This window comes from Ips typographus, unplaced genomic scaffold (genome assembly GCF_016097725.1).
Source record: "Ips typographus isolate SLU unplaced genomic scaffold, UJ_Ityp_2.0 IpsContig82, whole genome shotgun sequence".
Classification (NCBI taxonomy): domain Eukaryota; kingdom Metazoa; phylum Arthropoda; class Insecta; order Coleoptera; family Curculionidae; genus Ips; species Ips typographus.
The window spans coordinates 5,133-30,821 of record NW_028098581.1 but is presented as its reverse complement, the minus strand read 5'-3'; the positions used below and the strand labels follow the sequence as shown (position 1 = coordinate 30,821).

Below are 25,689 nucleotides of genomic sequence, written 5' to 3'. Positions count from 1 at the left end.
ACCAAACCAGAAGTGATTTATGGTTTTTTTGATTTGTATGAAAAAACTGTAGATGATTTGGGTCTCCGTGATAAACCATCCCAAATATTTAATCTGGATGAGACGTCCCTCTGTCATGACCCCAGTAATACTAAAGTAGTTGCCGAAAAGAACAAAGCTGTCTTTAGGCATACTCAAGGTACAGGACGAACAAACACATCAATACTGTTTGTTGTGTCTGCAAATGGGGACAAACTGCCCCCCTTCATTCTATATAAGGCGAAGCATTTATGGGATATATGGATGCCAGAAAATGCATTTCCTAATACAGGATATGCGGCAACAGCAAGCGGGTGGATGACAGCCGATTCTTTTTATTCTTGGTTCAAGAATAGCTTTTTGAATAATTGCCCAAATGAAAGACCTTTGCTTTTAATTTTTGATGGACATGTGTCTCATATTTCAGATAAGTTAATTAGGCTAGCTTTACCAGAAAATGTATCGCTGTTAAAGTTACCTGCACATACGACTCATATTTTGCAGCCCTTGGATGCCCTGCCATTTGGAATTTTAAAGAAAACATGGGATGAGAAGCTTACAATATGGCAAAGAGAAAATTACGGAACGTCCTTAAGCAAAGCAAAATTTGCTGTTACGATTGGAGAAATATGGGCTAATTTTCCGACAGCTTTAATAAAACGGGCCTTTCAAATCACTGGACTCTACGACGATAGAACAAACCATAAAATAAATAGAGCTGCCATGAAAGAGGATATATTTAATGCTCAAGAATTAGCAGCGTACAAGGGCAGCAAGCAAATCCAGCCAAATCCTGAAAACGAGGAAGAAAAAAATTTGGAAAAAGACCACATACCTGCCGTTGAAATTTCACCAACTACGCTCGATGATGTAGATCTTCCATCCACTTCGGGACTTAATGTGCCAACAGCAGTAGAGAAAGATAGCGAACCCCCCAAACATGAAAGAACATCATTTGAGACTCTACTTTTACAGAAAATATCATGCTCAAAGAAAACCCCGAACAAAAGAAAGAAAATCGGAAATTCAAATTTTGGAGACGTTTTAACCAGAGAAGATTACCTCGAAAACTTAAATAAACAAAACAGAAATGTGACAAGAAAGCCAAGAAAAATGTGAAGCGTCAAGACGATTCCAGTAGCAGTTCTTCAGATATCTCCATTCACTCTGAGGGCGATGAGTACCAAGAAGTGGAGACCCTTCAAGACTTAGTTGAGCTAGAATCAACAAGTGCAATGATCGACGAACCAGAAGACATTTTTCATATGACACCAGGTGCATGGGTACTAGCAACATATGCCACTAAAAAAGTTGTCAAGCGCTATGTTGGTCAAATACTCAAGATCAACCAAGACGATTCCCTTGAAATAAATTTGCCAGACGAAAGAAAGATTATTTCATTTGGCCGGAAGTAGAAGATATTGATACCAAAACAGCGGACCAAATATACCAAGTCCTTCCTACACCTACCACTGGTCGAAGAGGAGAAATAAGGTTTCCAATACAATTTAGTGGCCTCAATGTTCAATAAGATGTTTTACAATATGTTTTGCGTTAATTTCCTACGTTTAATAATGAATGGATGTTATTTGGTTTGTTTTTTGTGGAAATGTATATTTTTTCAGTATATGTTTGCGACGTAGTCTAATTGTGACATTCTTTAGAAATGTTTCTAAACCCATCCTAAAACATAATGTGGCTAATTGTGACTGAAATATAGTCACAACTAGCTTCAATTTAAGTAAAGGAGATGGTCTGCGGAGGTGTCACAATTAAACCATTAGGATGTCACAATTAAACTTTTGGACGTTAAATGTGACACTCCAAATGATTTTTAAAAAACACATGTTACATTAATTTTTTAATGAACAGAACTGAAATTTTCAGTTAGGGGGCAGCGCAGATCCCCTATTAATGGGATAATCCAATACAACAGCAAAAACACAACAAAACGTATGCTCAAATGCGTATTAAACGGGACTTGACGAAGCCGGTGTCACAAATACCCGAGTGCACTGTACCTTATGATTTACACGACTTTGATAATTTGAAAAAGGCTAGAAAACCAAAAAGTGCAGAAATAATCCAAGAAATGTTGGGGCACACGTTATCGTATCCTTGCATTACGAGATGGAATTCTTTTTATAACTCCATGTCTCAAATCTTGAAATGCAAAAGTCAACTAAAAGATTTGTTTGATAAATTAGATTTAAGTAAGGATTGTTTCAGAGATACTGAATTGCAGTATTTAGAAGAATACTGTATTATATTGAAACCCATTGCTGAAACTCTGGACTTCTTACAGGGAGAAAACAATACATTTTACGGTTACTTCATGCCTAGCATATTATCTTTAAAAGTGAAACTCACTAACTTCAAACTAATTTGAAGGTAAAATCATTAGTTACAGTAGTGGAGAAACTTCAGTTAGCACTTGCTAAAAGGTTTGAGAAATATTTTTTTAGAAACCATGATTCCGAAGGTGCAGCGGCAACACTGCCTTCGATCAAACTTCGATGGCTCACAATATTTAACGAAAGCGATTCACTCAACACAGACAAAAAATGTATACAGGAACTTATTATCAACACTGTCCTGCATATTTTACCTCATTTGGATATAGATGCAAGTCTTAGTCCTGACAACGAACGAACACAAGGACACAAGTTTTTTCCGACTTTTTCGATTTTAATGAACCTGAGCCAACAATATCTACAGCACCTGAGTCTACTTTTCCAAGAGTTAATTTATCAGCACCAGCAGCATCTTCTACCGTTACAGCTTCAACATGGAGCGAGCACAATATCCTTGAAAGTCGTACTGCTCTCAAAAATAAAATTGAACTTCAATTATTAGTATTTTGGTGATAACCGACAAGATCTTAGAATGCTTGATGACTATCCGTATATAAAAGAGATCTTCAAAAAATTTAATACATCCTTAACGTCCTCAGCTCCCGTAGAACGATTATTCTCATTTGCAACTTAGTTAATTCTCCAAGGAGGCATGGGCTATCTGATAAACTGTTCGAAAAACTCGTTTTGCTAAAAGCAAATACAATAAATAATAAATAATAGGTATAGGGTGTTAAGTGTATATATCTTTAACGTTTCTCATATGTGTTGCTTTAGTTTGCATTTTTTGTTAAAAAGTGTCTGAATATTCTGAATGAAAATTGATTTAATTTAAAATTTTATGTCATGAATGATGCATGTTTAGTTTTTGTTTTAATTTACCGTTATACAGGCTACTAATGTTATATTTATGCAGAAGCAAGATATGCTATCTATATCCATATTTTAATCTGAAAACATAAATGTTTGAAATATATATTTACGTATTGTTTTTCTTTATTTTATTTATCCCTGTTTTACTTTGCTAATTATTTTTTTGTCCTCTCCAGCCTCCAGCACAATAAGACTAATAAGACGAACTATTTTAAAAGTTACAATTCACACGACTATTAAGTTGATTAAAAGCTTTGTTATACATACAGGGTGACCCAGTGGTTAGTCAAATCCGCAAATCGATAGAATGACTAGAAAAAGAGTTATGAACCAATTACGCACCCTGAGTCACGTATTATATAAAATTTGTAAGAAGTAACTTAAAAAGTAACTAGATTAAACTAACCAGTAGCTTCAGTTACTTTTTAGTTTAACTAGTTTTTTTCAGAAAGTAGCTATCCAAATTGTAGCTTGAATAATAGAATAACAATGTAGCTTGTAGCTGAGGCTAGCTACTTAATTTCAGTAGCTTGCCCGACTCTGGTGGTTATGGAATCGTGCTGTACGACACCATGAATCAATAGTGTTTTGTAATTTCCATTATGTTCTTGAGATAAGATCTATAAATTTAATTTTGAATACTTGCATTGAATGTCATGAAGGTTTTGTTGATGAGTTTTACAAAAAAGTTGCTTATCACTACAAGGGAGTGTCTTTTTTGCTAGTGCATAAACATGACTTTTTTCATATGAATTGCGATGTGTGTTGTAAAGCTACAAACGCTTATAATTTAAATTTTTCTTGTTATTGGGAGAAGAAAACCAAAATAATAACGACAGCGCCTTAGAAGACGAAATAGGAGAAGATGTCGTAAGTGAGACGTATAGCTGTTGCACTTATAATCCAAATATTGACGTGACATTAAAATAAAGGATGTGAATGATTTCTATGAAGCTCCAGTTGACAAGCGTGTCCAAAATATTACTGGAGTTGTTAATTAACGCGATAAGGATTGGTGGTTATGGAATCGTGCTGTACTACACCATGAATCAATAGTGTTTTGTAATTTCCATTATGTTCTTGAGATAAGATCTATAAATTTAATTATGAATATTTGCATTGAATGCCATGAAGGTTTTGTTGATGAGTTTTACAAAAAAGTTGCTTATCACTACAAGGGAGTGTCTTTTTTGTTAGTGCATGAACATGACTTTTTTCGTATGAATTGCGATGTGTGTTGTAAAGCTACAAACGCTTATAATTTAAATTTTTCTTGTAATTGGGGCAACAATATACATAAACGTTTAGAAATGATAAAATTATGGGGAGCACGAGAAGAATAAATGTGTTTTTTTATACTTTTGGTTCTTTATTTTCCACAAAACCTTTTATCGTCACATGAATTTAACGCTAATGTGTCTCTGAAATATTTGATAAATATAGTGTATAAACATATAAATAGTGCGATGTTAATTACATTTCCAATTCGTTCTAGTAACATGGCTCTGTTACATCCAACTTTTTTAATTCTCACTGCAATAATCAACAATGTTCTATACGTGTATCAACCTAAAAAGAATCCTGATGTATACGTGTGTTTCGAAAATTGATAGTAAAAGAAGTAATAAAACTAAAAGACCAAAGCAGTAATCTAAAATTCGCTTGTAAATAATCATTAGAACTTATAGAACATTATATTGATAAATTAAATGATAAATTTGATTCGATTTGCCACCTTACTGGTCACGATGACGTCAAAAGGTTTAGACGCGAATTATTCGACGGTGTTTCATATGCTATCAAATGGCTTTTGGAATTCCTGATGCCGATGATGCAATATTTTACACAGAAACCATTAAAGCCGTCGCTCAACAAAATCACGACATGCAGTTATTGATGAAACAACAAGCTCACGTAATGTCTGACGCCATTAGTGATTATAATAAAACTGCATCTACTCTCCCAATTAACGAACAAAGACTTAATGAAAATTGTCGTGGAACGCACTCTCTCCGAGGTCACCACGTCCTAGAGACAGAAAATCCCGGCAATCTGATTGGCCCGATACGCGGCGGTTGCGGCGGTCGGCAACCGAGCGATGGCGTGACATGCGGGGTTCTTAGCGAGTCAGTCGGGTTAGGAAAAATAGCGGAAAAAGAGGTGGGCAAAATAAAAAGTGGTCGTCGCCTTCTTTTTGGATTCAATAACGGTTGTAGCCGTGTATTGATATTTTTCCATTTTGCCATAGACAAGCGTGTAATTCTTGTCTGAAACTTGAACAAGTTGCAGCTTGTTCAGGGTGAGCAAAAGTTAAATTTCGTCGTTCTCGTTCCGATAGCCTTCCAAGGACGACCTTTTAACCGTGTGTTTCGGAGCTGGCAATTTTCGTTGGTGTCGACAAGTTGTGATCCGGTCGGGACGTTGTTTTAAAAATAAAACCGTTTTGGTGAACAACCGCGTCGGACTCCAAAGCAGTTTTACCTAGTAAGTTTTAGGTTAAGTTTTTATGTAAAATCTTCTAGCCCTGTCCTGTTGGCACTTTTGTTAAGGGCGGGAGTTTAGTAGCTAAGGTTGTTGAGTTAGGTTAAGTGTTAGGTTTGACGATTTCCCAACCTTGTTTTAGTTTAAGTTAGGTTATTAGTTAGGGTAATAATTTAGTTTCTCTGATTAAACGTTTAAACTCGAAACTTGGGGGCTTATTCTTTCAATCCTTGGAGGCTTGAGGAGAATCAGAAAGCTCTGGGTATATATATTTCATTTTGTTAGTTTGTCGGTATCTAAATTAAAAAGTTAAAAAGCAGAAAAACCGACTGGCATCCCTCTCACTTTTTTTTAATGTTGGAAGACATGGAAATATCCGAGCCAGACGTATTAGACTGGAATGTCCTGGGGCTTGAAGATACTCTCAGGGCATCGAACCTGACGAATCCTGGGGCAACCCAGGAGGACCCGCCAGTGGCGCTACAGGGGCAAGAGCGTCAATTAAACGACAAAAATATGTTAAAGTTCAATAATTTTTCTAAAAATACTGTAAAAGAATCAACTCCTTAACTTACAATCAAACGGTTACTGATCATCTCAGCTAATAGTCAATTATGCAATGAACTAAACGAAGAATTTGATGTAATGATAGCATCAATCTTATTTTCAAAGCAAAATATATGCATCCAAACATAATTACCCAAGGCACGCACTTAAGGTATGAGTTGACAAAATTAAAATTAGTATCAAATTTGGAATTACCTTATGATTTACACGACTTTGATAATTTTGAGTTTATAGTTTCTTCCAAACAGTTTAAAAGCAGATTGGTCCAACACGTTAAACCATGTCTACTTCACCAGCAGTTAGTGATTGTGCAGAAGCTTTAGAAGAATTGTGCAACGTTGTACATCACCAGAAGTGCCGATAAATAGTGAAACAGAAGCAGACTTAGAAACTGGTGAAGATGTCGTAAGTGATAGATATCGTTGCTGCGAATTTTACCCCAGTAATGAAATTTTAAAGAAAATCAAAGAAATAAATAATTTCTATGAAGCACCAGAAGATATGCGTGTACAAATGGAACTGGAAAAATTACTGAAGCACAAGAAAATTGGTGGTTGTGGAATCGTCCAACACAACACCATACCATGTTATCATTTTGCAATTATTACTATTCAGCTATGATAGAATCAAATGGAACCAGTGGCGGATACGGCCACCGGGACACCGGGCATTTGCCCGGTGGGCCGGCCACAATTTGACTCGAATGGGCCGATCAACGATTTGAACTTTGTTCTGCAATGGTAGCCCAAAAACGCAAAAAAAACTTTAATCCGTATGTACAAAAATTAAACTCTTAGAAGTGGAGAAATCTCTCGCTGGGATAAATAAAAGGGCTAAACTGATAAAGTCGCATCGTTTCTATTGGGACTATTTGGAGCGTACCGCCGGCGCTGTTAAAAAAACGCCGAAATTCGCAATATTACAGAACTTATAAAAGACGCCGACAAAAAGCGGCCGTAAAAGGTGCCGGCACGCGCGGCATTATCAAATAGTCAAATGCGAGCACAATACTTACTCTGAAGCCAAAATAACTGTGTGATTTTAGAGGATAAAAAGGGGTTTTGTTTTTAGTGTTTTCAGTAGTTCTTTATAAGTCGTCCCGAGTCGTCGTGAGTCGTGACATAATTACCTACTCGTAACAGTGCTATATGGTTTGAAAATAAAAGACCTACGTTCAAAAGTTTTTATGCAGGTAATTAAATGATGTTAGAATATTCTCGTGTACCTATTTTTGGATTTTTTTTTATACTTAGGATGGATAAACGTTAAACTGCTTAAGGGAGGTGCCCAGAAAATACGGGAAAAAAGCAAAAGCTGATGCAGGAATCAGCAAAACACTGCTCAAAAATTACCGATATCTACAATAACATTTCAAAACCCAACGCCGTCAAACCAGTTCATGATATTTCATCGACTCCAGATGAAGCTACGACTATTGCGAATTGTACGTCAGAAGCCTCAACATCCACACCATCAGAAATTACAAACATTTGCACCTCCGACGAGAGTAAAAATTCAACAAAGTCAGAATCATCAGAAAACATTTTACAATCGAGTGACTTCACTTATTTACCGGATTCTTACTTTCTGCGACCGAGCTTAAATGACCAACAAGACTTTATTAGTAAACATCCTTGCCAACCACCAGTATCCAAAGATTTATCATTTCTGCCCCATCAAGTCTTTACTCGCCCGAATGGGTCTAGTAGGAAATGGTTAAGCTTCTGCAAAGAGAAAAATGGTTTATTTTGTTTTATTTGCTTATTGTATTCCGACAGTACTAATCAGAGCCCGTTTGTGACTGGAGGAATGAGTGACTGGCGCAATACAATACAACGCATAAACGAACATGAAAATAGTAGGATACATAATAACTGTACAGAAGCCCATATAATCAACGTAAAACGCAGACATTTATAGTACTTTGTGGGCTGAAAAATCGACTCTACGCCAGAAAATGCAACTGACCGCAGAAGAATTTTAGAAATAGTTATTGACGTTGTAAAATTTATAGGGAAAAGGGGGTATAGCATTTAGAAGTCACCGAAATGAAAATGCCAAACAGCTTCAAAGACGTGACTCTCGATCACGGAAATTTTTTGGAGACTATCTTACTTCTTTCGAAGTATGAACCAGTTCTTCAAAGACATCTTAGTGTTATAACGAAGTATGCAGATTGCCAACGTAAAGGAAGTACCGTAACATTGCTATCTAAAACCACGATAGATTATGTTATACGAAGTATTAAGACTGTTATGAGACGAATGATTTTAGCGGAGATTTGTGAAACAACTTTTTTTTCTCTTCAAATTGATACAACCACAGATATAAATCAAATGGATCAGTGTTCAGTAATTATTAGATACATCTACAGGGATAACATATATGAAAGAGTACTAGGACTTTTGTCCTGTACAGACTCCACAGGACTAGGAATGTGTAATTTAATTACAAATTTCTTAGAAGGTATACACGTAGATATTAAGAAATGTATTGGTAATTCAACAGATGGCGCTGCTAACATGCGTGGTATATACAATGGATTTACAAAATGGTTTAAGCGAAAAATCACCCAAACAAATCCCTGTATGGTGTTACGCTCATGCTCTCAACTTAGTGCTAGTTGATTCTACCACAACCGTTCTAGAAGGATTTTCTATGTTTTTCCTTAATTCACGAGTGTGGAAAGTTTTTTCAAGGAATCCTATCAGCGAATGGACGTTTGGAGATTGATTAACGAAAAAAACTAAATTTAGAAAACTTCATCTTCTAGGGGATACTAGATGGAGTTCAAAGTACGCTGCCCTTCGTACGTTCCAAACAATATTTGGAACTTTTGATGATAGAAGTAATTGTTTGTATGTAGAAGTAATTCTTGCTTTAAACACTATTGTCTCTTCTGATAAATTTAATGCATCAGTACGACAAAAAGCAAAATCTATTCTGGATAAAATGCTTTCTTTCAAATTATTTTGACTGCCCATATACATTTAAAATATTTCGTTATACAGAACCGGTAACCAAATATCTCCAAAGTTCAGGGTTAGATTACCTCCTTGCGTTTTAACATGATTTTGCAGGCAACAAGCTCGTTAAAATCAATTCTCGACAATTCAATTCGATCTTAGACTCGTCAAAAGCTTTTGTACTTGAATGCAACAACTCCTTAGAAAATGCCAATTGCGACTTAATTATAGAAGATGAACTACCTGCTGCAAGAATTCGGAAAATAAGGAAAATGAATGACGAAAATTGTTCTGATTACAGCTTTTCTTGTCCTACGAAACAGTTTGAAGTTTCGGTGTACAATGCAATAATGGACACTACAATCTCTTCTCTTGAATCTAGATTCAAAGAGCATATGAAATTGTATGAAGAAATATCTATCCTCGACCCTAAAACCTTTTCAAAGCCATTGTCACCCAACTCGTTTGATTATTTAGGGGAATTATTAAGCCACTATGCACAGATAGATATTCAGGATCTCGAGAAGAATTTAAGGATTTAGTCAGCAAATGGGAGGACACCTTAAAAATTCTGTAGACGACCAAAAACACGTAGAAGAAGATTCTGATCAGAACCAGAAGCAAGCAGTGAGACTTATTTAGACATTCTAAATCCGCCAAACCCAAACTGCGACTTTTGTAGAAATTGCGTACGTTGTGTTTACAAATTGCTAACGAAGTTCAATTTATATAGTAGCGCCTACAGCAATTTTTTATGGCATACGCCTTTGTGCTGACGTTGTCAACAACGCAAGTACAATGCGAAAGAACAATTACATTACAACAACGAGATTAAGAAGTACTATGAAACAGGACAATTTTAGAATCGTTAATATTGTTAACATGGAAAAGGAACCCTTAGCAAAAACCACAGTGCAAGACATAATTGCGGAAATATGCATATCGCTCCTGGCATAAAAAATTATTTAAACGGGTAAAATAATACCTGTTGTTGTGTCCCACATTAATAAATTGTTTTAACATGTTAGAATATTATTATTAGTCGTCTTAGTTTGTTTAGTCTTCAGCTAAACATATATCTTAATGTTATATAATAATCAGGGTAATTAAGGACAATCATCGTTTATAGATCTCTTTAACATTTCATAATTACAATTAGTAAGCAAAACGATAATTGTTAACTATATTCAAACCAGCGTAACTAGCGTTCTATATTATTTAACAGTGGTTGCAATAATTCTAGTTCAGCAGCACCAAACTGTTTATAAATTGTTACAAATGATGACTGTAACAACCATGTCAAAACCCATAGAGTTTAATTGTTCTGAGCCACTGGTCTGTTTAATAGTTTAGTAAGATTGTTAGTTACATGCGTAGGATATTAAATCAGTATTGAAATGGCACTCAAGACTCTCAATAACTCTACCCACCCAATCTAAACCTTCAACCTCCTCAATATTTAAACATGGTCCTTCGAGTTCTAAACTAATTAATCAGTAACCTATGTTAGCCACAGAACAAAAATCTAATCAAGTAATATTCGGCCGCGAGTCGCGTATACAAATCGATAACTCAGTGCAGATCGCGTATACAAGTGCAGATAACAAGTAAGTGAAGTGATTCATTCAGTGCAAGTGAAGAGTTTAATCTCAACACAAAAATGGAAACCGTTAACAAATTAAGCAAAGCTCAAGAGGTATTAGGACAAGAGATCAAACGCATTCACACCAATATAAAGAAAGACCATAAACAGAACAACCCTACACCATGCACTAAGTGGTGTAAGCAACCTTTACTCGGTTCATTCGTCTTGGCAGCCGGTTTTGACGTAGGTCAGGGTAACGCTTGTATCAGCGTGCGGTCGCATATATTGATGCATTTGTTTCGACCTAATACATTATGCTGGTATTCAAACATATCCACACTTAAATAAAACGAAAATCGTATTTTAATCTGGTCTATCCCCCCCTTATCACATACCCCTGACATTCTATTATTCAAGTATTACTTGTTCGGCACCTACGGCATTTCCCGATATATTTAACGTCCCTCGTATTTTTTTCTTTAAGTATGCCATTTTTAATATATCATTTTGCTCATTGTAGGCAAATAACTTGTAACACGCGCGCTCTAGATAATCATTTTACACACTTTTGGCGTACTGCGGAAAATTAGGACTAATATCCGTTCGTGAATCTTTCAATTGGCCATTAAATTCAGACGCGGATAAGAGAATAAAAATCCCTGAGCTCAGTAACTTCAAATTTAGGTACAACTCGGTATGTGATAGTTTGTACCAACACAAGTAATATTTTCACTTCAACAAATTATTACTTTGTATACAAAGTGTTACAATCTTTATGTTCAGTTAGGATAGACGGTGCCTTATTATCGTTTATTTATTTCACTTATACAGCACTGCATTCACAGCAGTTTTGTCATTTTATGGACGAAGCGGTTCCTTTATTTTTTCGTCTCCAGTCACCTTCTCTGTGAGCGTGAGTGACCGAAGTTGTTTCCACTACAGCGAAATTTTCGTTTTTTCCCTTTGTTTTTCCAGTTTGTGTTTAAATAGTCATGGGCGGTAAGTTGATCTGTGCTCTTAGCTCATTACTCGTAGGGTATGTAACCTCACGTTTTTTTTTTCCTATTTCATAGACATTCACCTCCACGCTTCACCCCAACACCGGACCAGTGCGCGCGTGGGTGGCGTATCGCCGCCCTACGTGTCTTGGGCTGCCGTTGCAGCTCGTATGACAGGACGGGAATCTCAACTCAGCAACCCGTGGGGGTCCCCTGACCCGTCCAGACCAGCGACACCCCCGGCCAAAGCCGATGAGCCTGCTACGGGGAACGGGACTGCCCCGCCGCAGCCCGCTGATAGGGAGGTTCCTGCCCCTAGGCATGGAGCCATCATCATAATTAGTGGTGCCAATTGCACCATTAATTTCAATTATTATTAAGTTTTTTTTTTTTTATATATATATATATTTTAATATATTCTTTAGTTGTTCAAAGTTGTCTCTTTCGTGTGTCTTTCCCATCTTGTCCTCTTATAAAGGCGTGCATTCTGGGGTCCAGGGATCATAATAGGGTAATATTCTGCTTACGTGCACAACTTCTCTTTTTGCTTTATCTGATCTGCCCTTCTGTATCTCATAGTCCACGTCTGACTTCTTTCGTCTTATATAATAAGGTCCGAACCACCTAAGCAGTAATTTTTCACTTTTCCCAACTTTCCTTATCGGGGTGAAAACTTTCACTTGGTCACCCTCATTAAATTCCATATGCCGATGTTTACAATCATAACGAAGTTTATCTATGTTTTGTCGTCTTTTATGTTTTCAGCAGCAAAATTACGTATTGCCAGACTAGTTTCCCTAATTTGATTGCTATCAAGAGATTCAGTATGCGGCATAATGTTCGCTTCAGTTGGTAAAACAGGTTCTCGTCCATATACTAACATAAAGGGCGAGAACTGCGTGCTGTCTTGCTTCGCTGAATTATAGGCAAAAGTTACATGTGGTAAGTATTGGTCCCAATTTGACTGATTTGTGTTGGTGTACATTGCCAACATATTTGCAAGAGTCTTATTAAATCGCTCCGTAAGACCATTTGTTGCTGGGTGATATGCCGTTGTAAATTGACTTGTAGTGCCCATTTCTTTCAATAGATTTGTCACCAATTCTGATTGAAACACTTTTCCTCTGTCACTTAATAACTCCTTAGGCGCTCCATGTCTCGTAATTATTTTTTCCAAAATAAATTTTGCTACGGGCCCTGCTTTTCCACTCGGTAACGCCTCAGTTTCTGCCCAACGTGTTGCATAGTCTGTTGCTACCACTATCATGGTTTTACCATTGCTACTTCGGCGGAAAGGGCCTAAAAGGTCAATTCCCACCTTTTCAAATGGTGTTCCGACAGGAATTGGGTGTAAAAATCCTATCGGCTTTTGATTTTGCTGACCTTTCCTAGCTTGACAATCTTGACAACCCTTAACAAATTTCTCAACATCTTTTTGCAACCCTTGCCAATAATACCGTTGCTTAATTTTTGATAGTGTTTTGCTATTCCTAAATGACCACTCAGCGGTTCCGAATGGTGAGAATACAAAATTTCTCCCACTAACTGTTGCGGTATTACTAATAGCTTATCTCGACCTAAATCATTCGGATTTACTCGGTATAAAATTCCTGATTCAATCCTGAAGTTTTTTGCCTGCTTACGTAAACCAATTGTAGCATCTTCCGGGTTTTTGATTGTCATTATTATTTGGAAAATTTTTTCATCTTTCTTCTGTAACTCCTCAATATTACGAGTATCCAAAATAAATGTTGGTATTTCTTCAACATCGTGTTTGTCCGTATCTGGTTGCAGTACCGGATATCTACTTACACAGTCAGCGTCTTTGTGCGCAATCCCTGATTTATGGCACACCGTGTAATCAAATTCTGACAGTTTTAATGACCACCTGGCTAAACGACCTGTGGCATCTTTCAATGTCTTTAGCCAACACAAAGCATGATGATCAGTTATGATTTTTACAGGTTTACCATAAATAAAGTGTCTGAAGTATGAAAGTGCCCATATAACCGCCAATCCTTCTAATTCAGTTATGGAATAATTTTTCTCCGCTTTGCTAAGACTTCTGCTTGCGTAAGCAATAGGGTGTAACTTATGTTCTGTGTCTTCCTGCAACAATATAGCTCCTAGTCCATCTTTACATGCATCTACCCTTAATTCACACCCTTGGTTTGGCTGAAAATGTGCCAACACTGGTTCACTAATCAATTTCTGTTTTAGTGTTTTAAACGCTATGTCATGTATGTCCTGCCAATCAAATTTATTCTGCTTCTTTGTCAGATCATGCAAGGGGCGTGCAATTTTTGCAACATTTTCTATAAACTTCCGGTAATAGTTACAAAGTCCTAAAAAGCTTTGTACACCTTTTACATTTTTTGGCCTTGGAAAATTTTCAATTGAAATTAATTTTGATTTATCAGGAAAAATTCCATCTGTTGAAATTGTATAACCAAGAATATCAATTTTTCCTTTTAGATATTCACATTTTTAGGTTTTAACGTTAGGCCTGCACTTCGAAGTCTATCGAAAACTTTACGTAATTTTTCCAAATGTTCATCTATTGTTTCAGAAAAAATTATAATGTCGTCCATGTAAATTAAAACTTCTTTCCATTTTAAATCTCTAAACACTACATCCCCTAACTGTTGGAATGTTGCCGGGGCATTGCACAACCCAAAAGGCATTACATTAAATTCCCATAACCCGTGACCTGGCGCCGTAAAGGCAGTAAGTGGCTTACTTTCTTCTTTTACTTTGACCTGCCAATAACCTGAATACATGTCTAACGATGAGAAATACTGGGCGTTTCCTAAGTAAGTCAAAATATCCTCAATATTAATTCCTGACCACGAATTTTTCACTGTTACATTGTTTAACTTGCGATAATCAACACAAAACCGCGTCTCTCCAGACTTTTTCTTTACTAATACGACGGGACTTGCCCAGGGCGAGTTACTTCGTCTTATTATATCGTACTGTTCCATTTCCCTTATTTGCGTATCTATTATTTCTCTTTCTTTTTGTGCTACTCTGTAAGGTTTTTGTTTTATAGGTTTAACATTTCCTACGTCAATTTCGTGTTCAATTACATCCGTTTCCCCATATTTTGGTGTTTTTGAAAAAACGTCTCTATACTCCGCAAGTAGGGTTCGCAATTTATTCTGTAATCCTAAGTTTGCTATATTACTTAGATTATGGTCATTCATTGTAATTATTTCTTCATCATTTTCGGTTTCATTAATAAAACAAACTGGAATTTTTGTCATGTCCGTTTTAATCGTTTTCTCGAGATTACCAATCGTGGAATTCTTTATTACAAAAAGTCTACGATGACCGACATTTTTAAGCTTAATATAAAAATGTCCATTCTGCAAAAACGGTAATCCTACGCAAATAAGACCTCTCGGTCGTAAAAAACTATCTTTCTCAATAAAACAATATTCCGCTAAGTCAGATGGTTGTAGGTTCAAGTTCAATCGGGTAACTATATCATTCCCAGGTTTCAACACGTAATCGCCGGCGACGGTAATTTTCAGGGAATTTACTGTTGGCTCGTTTGCTATGTTTACGAACAAATCTTGCTGTGGATCGCATTCTTCAGCTGAATCATAATCCCCAAAATTTATGATCAATTTGTCCGAACCATGCTGCAATGTCACTTTATTGTTATTATAGTCAATGACTGACTTTGTCGTCTTCAAAAAGTTATGTCCCAAAATTAGAGCTTTAGACAAATTTTTTACCACTAATGCTTCAACGCGTATCTCTTTATTATTAACTTCAATCGTCACTTGTGAATTTCCAATAGGTGTAAGAGGGTAACTGCCTGCAGTAATTAATTCAACATCATTTTCCAAAGGATACATGTTATTAATATAATTTAAATCCACAATATTTTTACACGCTCCAGTGTCTAGAACGACATTTACATTTTCTTGATTATTTACTTTTAAATGCACATACAATAACCCTCCTTTGACGCCCTTTGATGACAGGTGGACAATCTCGTTAGGGCTTCCTATTGACGAAATTGTCCTCTTTCGTTTGGGTTTTGATATACCCGATCATTTCGACGGTTATCTGGATTATTTCTGGAACTGTTTGCATTCCAGTTGCATGATGCATGCCCTATTCTTTTGCAATTAATGCATCTAATGCGTCCATCGTGTGTTCTTGTACTAGGTAAATAGCTATTACCTTGATTTCGGTAAGGTGCTCTGTTTCCATAATTTGGACCTTTACTCATTATTTCTATTCCATTGCACATTCCGATTTTGGTAATATGGCCGTTGACCGCCATTATTTGAACCACTATTAACGGTATTGTTCCTTGGTGGCATATTTCTTGTAAAATTTCCACGATAATTGACAAAATTCCTGTTCGGACCGTTACTGGCGACATTCCTGTTATCCACGAAATTTCTCCCTGTGCTATTACTATTATAATAGACTCGATTTCTATTTTGATTGCCATCTCTGCGTGGAAAATTTGTTGTATTTCCCGGTCCGCTCCTGATCATTTGATTCTCGTTATTCAACGCATCGGACACGGAAAGCAGTGCCGCCGTATCACGTGTCATCTGATTCACCAGGGTTCTCTCTTAATGTCACTTAGCTTTAACACTAGCTGTTTTAAGTCATTAAAATTTTGATTACTTGAACTCAGCAAGTAATACATTTCATAGTAGGATGGGTGTAAACCATTTTTAAAATGGTCCCTAAACGTGTCAAAAGACATTGTCGGGTCAATTTCTGTTGCCAACGCAAGTAAATCAAAATAAATTTTTTAACATCCTCATTGTCTTGATGTTTTCGTGTATTTAGTCGAAACTTTAACTTTCTTAGTGGCTGTTCACCAGAAAATTCTTTTAAAAAGTCCGTTTTATATTTGTCCATGTTTTTGCCTGGTTTGCCGGTTCGTTAATATAACCATCAAACCAAGTCTGAGCCGGGCCTTCCAAGAAATTTGCTAAGTAGGAAATTTTGTGGTTTTCCGACCAGCTGTTTGCAATCGCTGTTTTCATATTTATTTACAAAAATAATAGGAGAGTCAATCGATGGGTTAAATGTAGGTGGGCATGTAAACTTTGGTGTAGCTGGAGTTTTTGGCTCAGCCAAAGCTACCTGCAAAGTCATGTTAGCCATTGCTGCAGTATTGTTAGGACGTATTACACTGTTTCTCTCTTGAACTAGATAGAATAAGGTAGGCTCTGGCACTACCACTTCTAAGGGACTTTCTTGCCAGAACTCTTCTGATTCTCGCGATTTAGGCGGAGTCCTACTCAATGAGGCTCTTGGCTTAAAAAACTGTTCTGGGGATCGTGATCTTGCTTTGGAATCTTTAGCTTTCTGAACTCGGGAAGTCGAAGCTTTGGTTGTTTGAATTCGCGGGGTTTCAATTTGAGCACTTACGACAGTTCTTTCGAAAGGGCTCTCGTCCTCACTACTTGTTAAACTGACAATAGAAGTTGTTTTGTCAACTTCTGGGGCACCTGCAGAAGCAGAGGAACCGACAGTTGAGCTATGATGCGCGGGTTTAAATTCTCTCAACTCCTTTAAGACTTTTTCGGGGTTTTTTCCTTGAGCTAGTGCTTGTTGCAAAACAAATTTTTCTTTGTCTGATACACTTTGAGCTCTACTGCGAGTTCGTACTCGTGATTTGTCACTTGGTTCACTCATGTAAAATCTAATACGAAATGTTTGGCAGTATTTTTAATTATTTCGATTTTCCAAGTTTTCGGTCAAAATTTAAACGATTTTTTTTTTAAACAATTTGATTATTCCTAGCAATTTCTTTGCGAATTTGCTTGTTCATCAAACTAATAATTTTTTTGACGCTAAAATACACAAGCATTAATACCCCCATGCACAGAAAAATAATAATTAAAATTTCCTTTGCCGACCATGAATTATCTTTTTCTGAATTATTTGATACACCTCCACTGTTCCCTGCTTGGGAAATAATAATTTCTTCCTCTTTTGAAGATGTACCACCCATATTAAACCAAAATTTTGTCAAATAAGCGCTTTAATAGCAAAGGTAATCCCCAAAAAATCACTGAATAAATCAACGTTACTATCCCTAGCCAAAAGATAATAATACCTAAAACTTCTTTTATAGTCCACACATTATTTTCCTCAATCGGTATCATACCCCAAAAAATAAAAATAAACAACTCAACTATTGTTTTTCATCCATCTCAAAACAGACCGGCACCTCCACCAAATGTCACGTTTAATCTATGAGCCCTTCTGGGTTCACCAATTAAACTGACTCACGACAATAAACGTCGTGCCGGGATCTCAGTTTTAGGGATGGAATCAAACACTGAGTTTTTCTCATATAACACTTAAATCTATTAAATATGATATACACAAACGTGTCCGCACAATACGGTTATAAATACTAAAAATTGACAATTCTACAATATGTACTTACATAGTCACAAGCTAAGGACTTAGCATTTCTGGCGGCTGGCTTGGTCACTTCGCGTTTGAACAACTTTGGAGAACGGACTAATTAACTTGATCTTTTCCCGAGGAGAGTCGACATTTCGACTTCTCGGGTCAGCTGGTCGCACTACCGTTGATCGGTTCACACTTTTTCTATACTGCTAAAATCGGCGTATTTTATACCCGATTGATCGGCTGACGCAGTTTGTTATTGTCGCTTGTTTTTCACATTTCTGTAAAGCAGGTGGTGGTGACACATCACCGATACGGTGCACTCGGTGCATGACACACTCGGTGCATCACGGTGCGACCTTGCCTCGTGCGCTTAATATTTCGCAATCCTGGAATACTTTTATGTTTTTTAAGTTAATCAGTCCATCTTTTCAATTAACGGATTTTCCATTCGTGACAATACGTTGAAGAAAGGAGAACTCAAGTTCAGAAGCTATGGAACGAAGTTAAAGTAAATGACACCCAGCTCAAAGAGCTGACAACATTAGAAACGCAACACGCTACGTACTTTGCTAGCAATTACTTTGAACAAATCAGAACCATTTATAACGATGCTCTACAAGAGTTAAACAACTGCAAGGAAAAACTACTAGACGAAGAGAGAAAACAAGAATGAAAGCAACAAGATAAGCAGAAAAAAGTGCCACTCTAAATCAACTCACGCAGGAACAAACCTTGCGAATGAGCGATTTGGATGAACTGGTTGAAGAATTCACTGCAACATTTGATCCCGAGGTAAAAAGTGGACTTTTTTCAACAATTTTGAAAGACTGGAACATCGTAACATCCTTACACTAGGAAATTTCAAAATTGGACGTTGATAAAGTCTCAAAATATTTTGAGGAAAACAAATTCAAGCAACTTCGTACCTTGATTGCCAAAATTCAAGGACAATCTAACAGCAAATCATCACCTCTGAAAAGCGAGGTAGAAAACCAACAACCACAAACGTCAGTGAATAGAACCAATAACATCAGCCTACCTCAAATAAAGATACCAATATTTACTGGAAACTACGAAGAGTGGACGCCATTTGAAGACATGTTCAAGAATGTGATCCATAACAACGAGGCACTCAGCGAAATCGAAAAAATGAACTATCTAAAAGCTCATGTCACAGGGGAAGCTGGCAGAGCAATTCAACATTTTCAAATCAGTTCAGCGAACTACCATATTGCATGGGGTCATCTCAAAGAGAGATACAGTAACGAACGCCTAATCACCAACAAGCTTATTAACAAAATACTGGATTTACCTGACAGCAAACAAGAATCATCAGAGCAGCTAAAAGAAATTTACAACACAACAAAAGAATGCTTGAAAGCCATTGAAGCTCTGAACATGAATACATCTCAATGGGACCCGATCATCGGTTGCGTTCTACTGCGGAAAATCGATAAGAGAACACAAGAGCTATTTGAAGCTAGTTTGATCAATCCACTACAAGTGCGAGAACTCGACGAGATGTTGAACTTCATCCTTAAGCGGTTTCGAGCCATCGAATCCATATCTACCGATCGACATGACGGACGCGAAAACAATAGCAGCATGGGCAGTTATCAACCACATCAGAGAAAACAGCAAAGTCAAAGCTGTAAGTACTGCAATTTATCTAACCATACCATTTATCAATGTTTAAAATTCAAAGCATTAACAGCTTATCAACGGTTTAATGCTGCTAAAGAAAAACGGTTATGTTTAAATTGCTTAAACCACGATTTAACTACAAAATGCCTGTCATTTCAAAAATGCAGAATTTGTTTTCAAAATCATCATACGCTCATCCACAAAGAAAACAACCACAACAAAACGAAAACGCCAAACGAGCAGAAATCAAAACCATATTTCAATCAATCAAACAGGGTAGGAACACATGTCGCGCATGAAGGAGGTAAAACATTATTAGCGACAGCAATCATTAGAATTCAAGATTCAGATGGAAAAAACGAAAATTTGAGAGCCTTGATCGATTCAGCTTCGCAAGCATCGTTTATCACTATGGAAGCTGCCAATTTACTACAATTACCCAAACAGAAAATTCATGCCGAAATTTCTGGTATAGGGGGATCAACCAATGAGAGCTGCAAATACAAAATATCTGTACAATGCAAACCACGCATTACTAGCAAATTTACGTTAAATACTGAACTGCTGATTTTACAAAAATTAGCAAAAGATATGCCAGAACACCCAATTGAAGTAAACACCGAATTATGGCAAAATAAAATTCTTGCTGACCCAGGCTTCGGAAAGCCGGGTCCAATTGATGTGATTCTTGGAGCCCAAGAATTTCACGAAATTTTGTTAGAAGGAATGGACAAGTCAAACGACGGCCTTGTAGCGCAAAATACAGAGTTAGGCAGGATCATTTGGGGAAGCATTCATCAATCCTTAAAACAAACCAACATTGCAGTAGTAAGCATGATAACACAGTCTGAAGAGAAAGAATTATCACGGTTGGAATTAGAGGAAATTTCGGAAAAACGACAATTAACAAGCGATGAAAATGCATGCGAGGCATTTTACGATAAAACAACATTGCGTAATTCGAGCGGTACGTACACTGTTCAAATTCCGTTTAAAAACGAAATTGAGTCATCGCAATTAGGTGAGTCAAGGCCAAGAGCGTTGGCACGTTTACTGTCCTTGGAGAAACGATTATCTAATGATTACAAGTTGAATTTGGAATATAAAAAATTTATGAGTGAATACATTAAGCTAGGTCACATGAAACAGGTGCAGTGGAGTAACCAAATCCAAGGAAAATATTACATACCTCATCAACCAGTTATCAAAGAAACCAGTACGACTACAAAGTTGAGAGTAGTGTTTGACGCATCATCAAAAACGACAAATGGAAAAAGTTTAAATGACATCATGCACGTAGGTCCTAAAATTCAAGATGACCTTATAGATATTTTATTACGTTGGAGAAGTCACAGAATAGGATTTACAGCCGACATAGAGAAGATGTATAGACAAATTCGAATTTCCGAAGAAGATCAGGACTATCACAGAATCTTATGGAGATTCTCGACAAACGACCCAATTCAAGAATTCAAGTTATTGACCGTAACGTATGGAACGGCTGCAGCACCATACTTGGCTGTAAAAACAATTCAAAGGTTAGCGGAAGACGAGAAAATGTCGTATCCAACAGCATCAAAAATCAGCTTACAGGACTTCTATGTGGACGATCTAATGTCAGGTGAGTAGTAGAGCAATGGGGATACTGGACCATTTTGATGAAATGGTGAAGGCGCGAGGCGTAGCGTGTTGCCCCCGTAGCCCCGTAGCCCCGTGGGGGCCCCCTCGTGACGTGGGGCCCCCTGTCACTTGTCATACGTCACACGTGGGGCCCCCCTGTCACTTGTCATACGTCACCCCACCTGTCACCATTTTGGTGGGTGGGGCCCCCTGTCACTTGTCATACCCCACCTGTCACCATTTTGGTGGGCGCGTCCCGGTGCCTGCGTGTCACTTGTCAAAACAGGTTCGGTGAAGGTCACCCACCCCACCCCAACCCCTAACCCCCAACCCCTAACCCCCAACCCCTAACCCCAACCCCCAACCCCTAACCCCAACCCCTACACCCCAACCCCAACCCCTAACCCGAACCCAAAACAACCACTAGTGGAAAATAAAAAAATACTAAGTACTTAATGTTTTTTTTTATTGCGGAAGTGTATTAGACACCCAATCATGTATTTCAATACAATTGCGAAAACTACAAACATATGGTTTATCTGCTAAATGCTCCATGCATTTTGGGTAACTCGGTTGAGTTGGCGGTGCGGACCAATCCAATGACATATCAATAATACTTGACCCATTGAAATGGTAACTTCTTTAGCAATAAATTCTGAACCTTGCACCCCGTTTAAGGTAAAACCTTGAATATCAACAGCAAACACTTTCATTTTTTTCAGAGAGAGCTCAACTTTTTAGGTCAACAGTCGGACACCTACTGAAAAATGATCAAAAAGTGATTTTTAATTTCATACATGGTCTGACCAGGGTCACTACGTAGTAATTTTTACGCTTATTTTTCAAGTAATTAGGTATTTGATTGCAAATATATTCAAAAACAACAAATTATGCTTTTTGTTAATGTCCTATCAGCCCATATTTGGTGCTGCACTTTTCCCACCATTGACACATAATTGTTGTTGATGTACGCTTATTTTTCATGTATCTACCCACAAAATATATTTAAAAACAACAAATATGGGGTTTGTTAATGTCCTATCGGGCCTACTATCAATACATAATTGTTGTTTTTCGCTTATTTTTCATAAATCTGACCACAAAAATATATTCAAAAGTGACAAAAATATGTTTTTGGTAATGTCCTATCTCCCCTTTCTTTGGTCACAACTGCATATAAAAGCAGCGAACGCAGTAGTAAAAATAAACAGATCTTTTCTTCCAAGTCAGTTTGCAGCAGCTAAGATACAACAAAGAACAATGCCTAAGTCACCTGCCATTAGTGATTGTGCTGAAACCCTCATCGAGTTGTGCAACATTGTTACACCACCACAAATCCGGCCCGACGAAGTGATTGAAGAAGAAGAAAACCAAAATAATGATGGTGAAGATGTCGTAAGTGATACCTATAGCTGCTGTACGTACAATCCGAATATTGACGTGAGATTACGAATAAGGGAAGTGAATGATTTTTATGAGGCCCAGGTTGACAAGCGCATCCACAGCATTACTGGAGATGTGAATCAACGAGACAAGGATTGGTGGTTGTGGAATCGTGCTGTACAGCACCATGATTCAATAGTTTTTTGCAATTTCCATTATGTTCTCGAGATAAGATCTATAAATTTAATTATGAATATTTGCCCCGAATGCCATGAAGATTTTGACGATGAGTTTTACAAGAAAGTGGCTTATCACTACAAGGGTGTGTCTTTTTTGCTAGTGCATGAGCATAACTATTTTCATATGAATTGTGATGTGTGTTGTAAAACAAGCGCCTATAATTTCAATTTTTCATGTGTTTGGGGCAACAAAATACAAAAACGTTTAGAAATGGTAAAATTATGGGGAGCACGAGAAGAAGAAGAAGAATAAAATGTGTTTTTTATACTTTTTGGTTCTTTATTTTTCCACACAAAAACTCTCTTACAGCAGCAGCAGCAGCAGCAGCAGCAACATTGTTTTTATTAGTACCCCCACTTGAAAAACAAAAAAAAAACTTGTTTATTTAATTTACTTTGCGAACAATTTCACTAAGTGGTAATTGCTCCATAATACAATCCTGAATTATTACACAATAAGCTTTAGTAGCTGCGGGTATACCCACTCTTGTTTCAATTTCTATTTTAACATCAATAGCAGATGATTTTAGGCTATCATCACGCCGAGAACAGTCAATAACAAAAATACTGTGGGTTTTAAAAGCATCATAATCCAAAAGTGTTTCCCTCCTTTCCGCTGAATTAAAGAAACTCGATGCAAATTGTACATAGTTGTAGTGGGCGTCAGCATAATCATTATTGGTAAAATTTAAATTCAATCGCTCATAAGGATAATATTCACCGTTGAGAAATAGTCTGATATCAGATATATTCAAATTATCAAACTGAGTTATGTCCTTCAAAGCTTGATTAATTCTGTTTGTTTGAAATCCAACGATGATGTAACGAGGGCAATCTACATCTGTAGTTGTTTTCACACTCCAAATCTCTTTTGTAGAACCTGCATTAAGGCTAGGTAATTCATGTAGTTCCCATTTTCGGAATGGAATTAGAATGGGTTTATCGTTACGTAATGATTTTAGCAGCTCAAGTTTAGTTTGATCATTGGGTGCCACATGTTTGACTTTTAATTCAATATTATTAATAGTTAAGGTGAATGTTGTATCATCCTTGGATACGAGAACACAATTAGTGTCAGTTCGTGAACGAACGAATCTAAAAGTGTGTCTTCCACTCATAATTACTTGATAATCTTGGAAAATGCCAAAAAAGTGTTTTAAGGGTATCCTCATGTAAAAAGTACCATCCGTATTTACTGACACATTCTCTGGGTAACTCCAGCTGGCTGTTTTTAAATGATTTTTATCACTTGTATTGTAACACAGATAGCCACGAATTAGGCTGACAATTCCGGGATTTTTAACATGTTCAACTTCAACACCGTTTAGTTCATAGGTCATGGAATCAAAGAAAAATCCTGCTGCATTATTCACTAATTTCACATCACCCGTTCCCGCTATTTTTGATAGTTTTCCTTTAATAGACAAAGCTGCATCGCATAATAGAACCCAAGCATCATTGCGGTTTACAGTTATCTCAATAATATCATTGTTTTGAAAGGATTTTATGTATGGTAAATATGTTCGAAATTCGATGTGATTAATGGAATTGTCGCTTGTAGGCAGTTGGTAGAGGTCTAAAATTTGGCTTGGCAACATAGCCGATTGAAGATAAGAATAAACTGTTGACGGTAGATAACGTTCCGCTTAGGTTTTTACTCCTGCTGTGCCGCAAGGGAACTGCTGACGGTGTACCATGCACTTGATTTTTATAGGGTGTGATCACTAAGACCATTTTTTTAATTCCAATCGAATAATAATTTCTTCGCCACGAAAATTTACTAAATTAGAATTCTGATCAAGAACTTGTAGAGTAATGTTACTGATATCAGTACGATCGATCGGTAAATATATTAAATTTCGCGGCACTTCGTCAATTGCAAATCCGGGGTCGCTGTTTATCGGAAATTCGTAGATGGTGTGTGAAGGTCGATCGTTGTAGTAAGCTCCTTGTGTTATGTTACTATCAATATGAATGGTTCGTACTTTTACAATGTTTACAGGTAGATCGGATTTATGTACTTCACCAGCTTTTAACAGCCGATGTGAAAAACCCAAAAGTCCGGCTAATGAACTCTCAGGCCTAAAGTCTATGTCGAAAGTGGGGTGAAATATTTCACACTTTAAGGTATTATTATTTGGTCGCAAGAAAAACGTTGGCTCTCCTTCTTTAACTATATTGTTTGACCCTTGTTGAAAGAAGCTTTTTAAATAATTGTATATATCGGTTATTTCATAAGCTCCGGGAGAAATGTTGATAGATTTTGCGGATTCGGTATTATCTATATAATGAAATATACTGTTTTTGTTTCGATGTTGGGTATTGTATTATACGAATGAAATCCAATTAAAGCAAGACTATATTGGAAACTTGGGTTCAAATTGATGGGTATGGGGAGGTCTATAGATAAAGTTGATTGACGTCCTTTTAAAGTGAAGATTAAGGACATACTGACTGACAGTAGTGGGATTGTGGGGTATTTTATAGACAAATGTTACTAAAAAACAAAAATTTTATTCAATTACATTATATAAAAATTCAATACAAAGATGG

The 25,689-nt window shown here is 36.9% G+C and overlaps 1 protein-coding gene across 1 annotated transcript; it reads left to right on the top strand.

Moving 5' to 3' along the window:
* Positions 1-18,988: 18,988 nt before the first annotated feature.
* On the top strand, positions 18,989-25,245 carry LOC145739967 (uncharacterized). The gene is made up of 4 exons (XM_081995289.1): positions 18,989-19,042; positions 19,106-19,901; positions 20,244-21,515; positions 25,139-25,245. The coding sequence occupies exons 1-4, from the start codon at positions 18,989-18,991 to the stop codon at positions 25,243-25,245; spliced, it is 2,229 nt and encodes a 742-aa protein (XP_081851415.1).
* Positions 25,246-25,689: the final 444 nt, after the last annotated feature.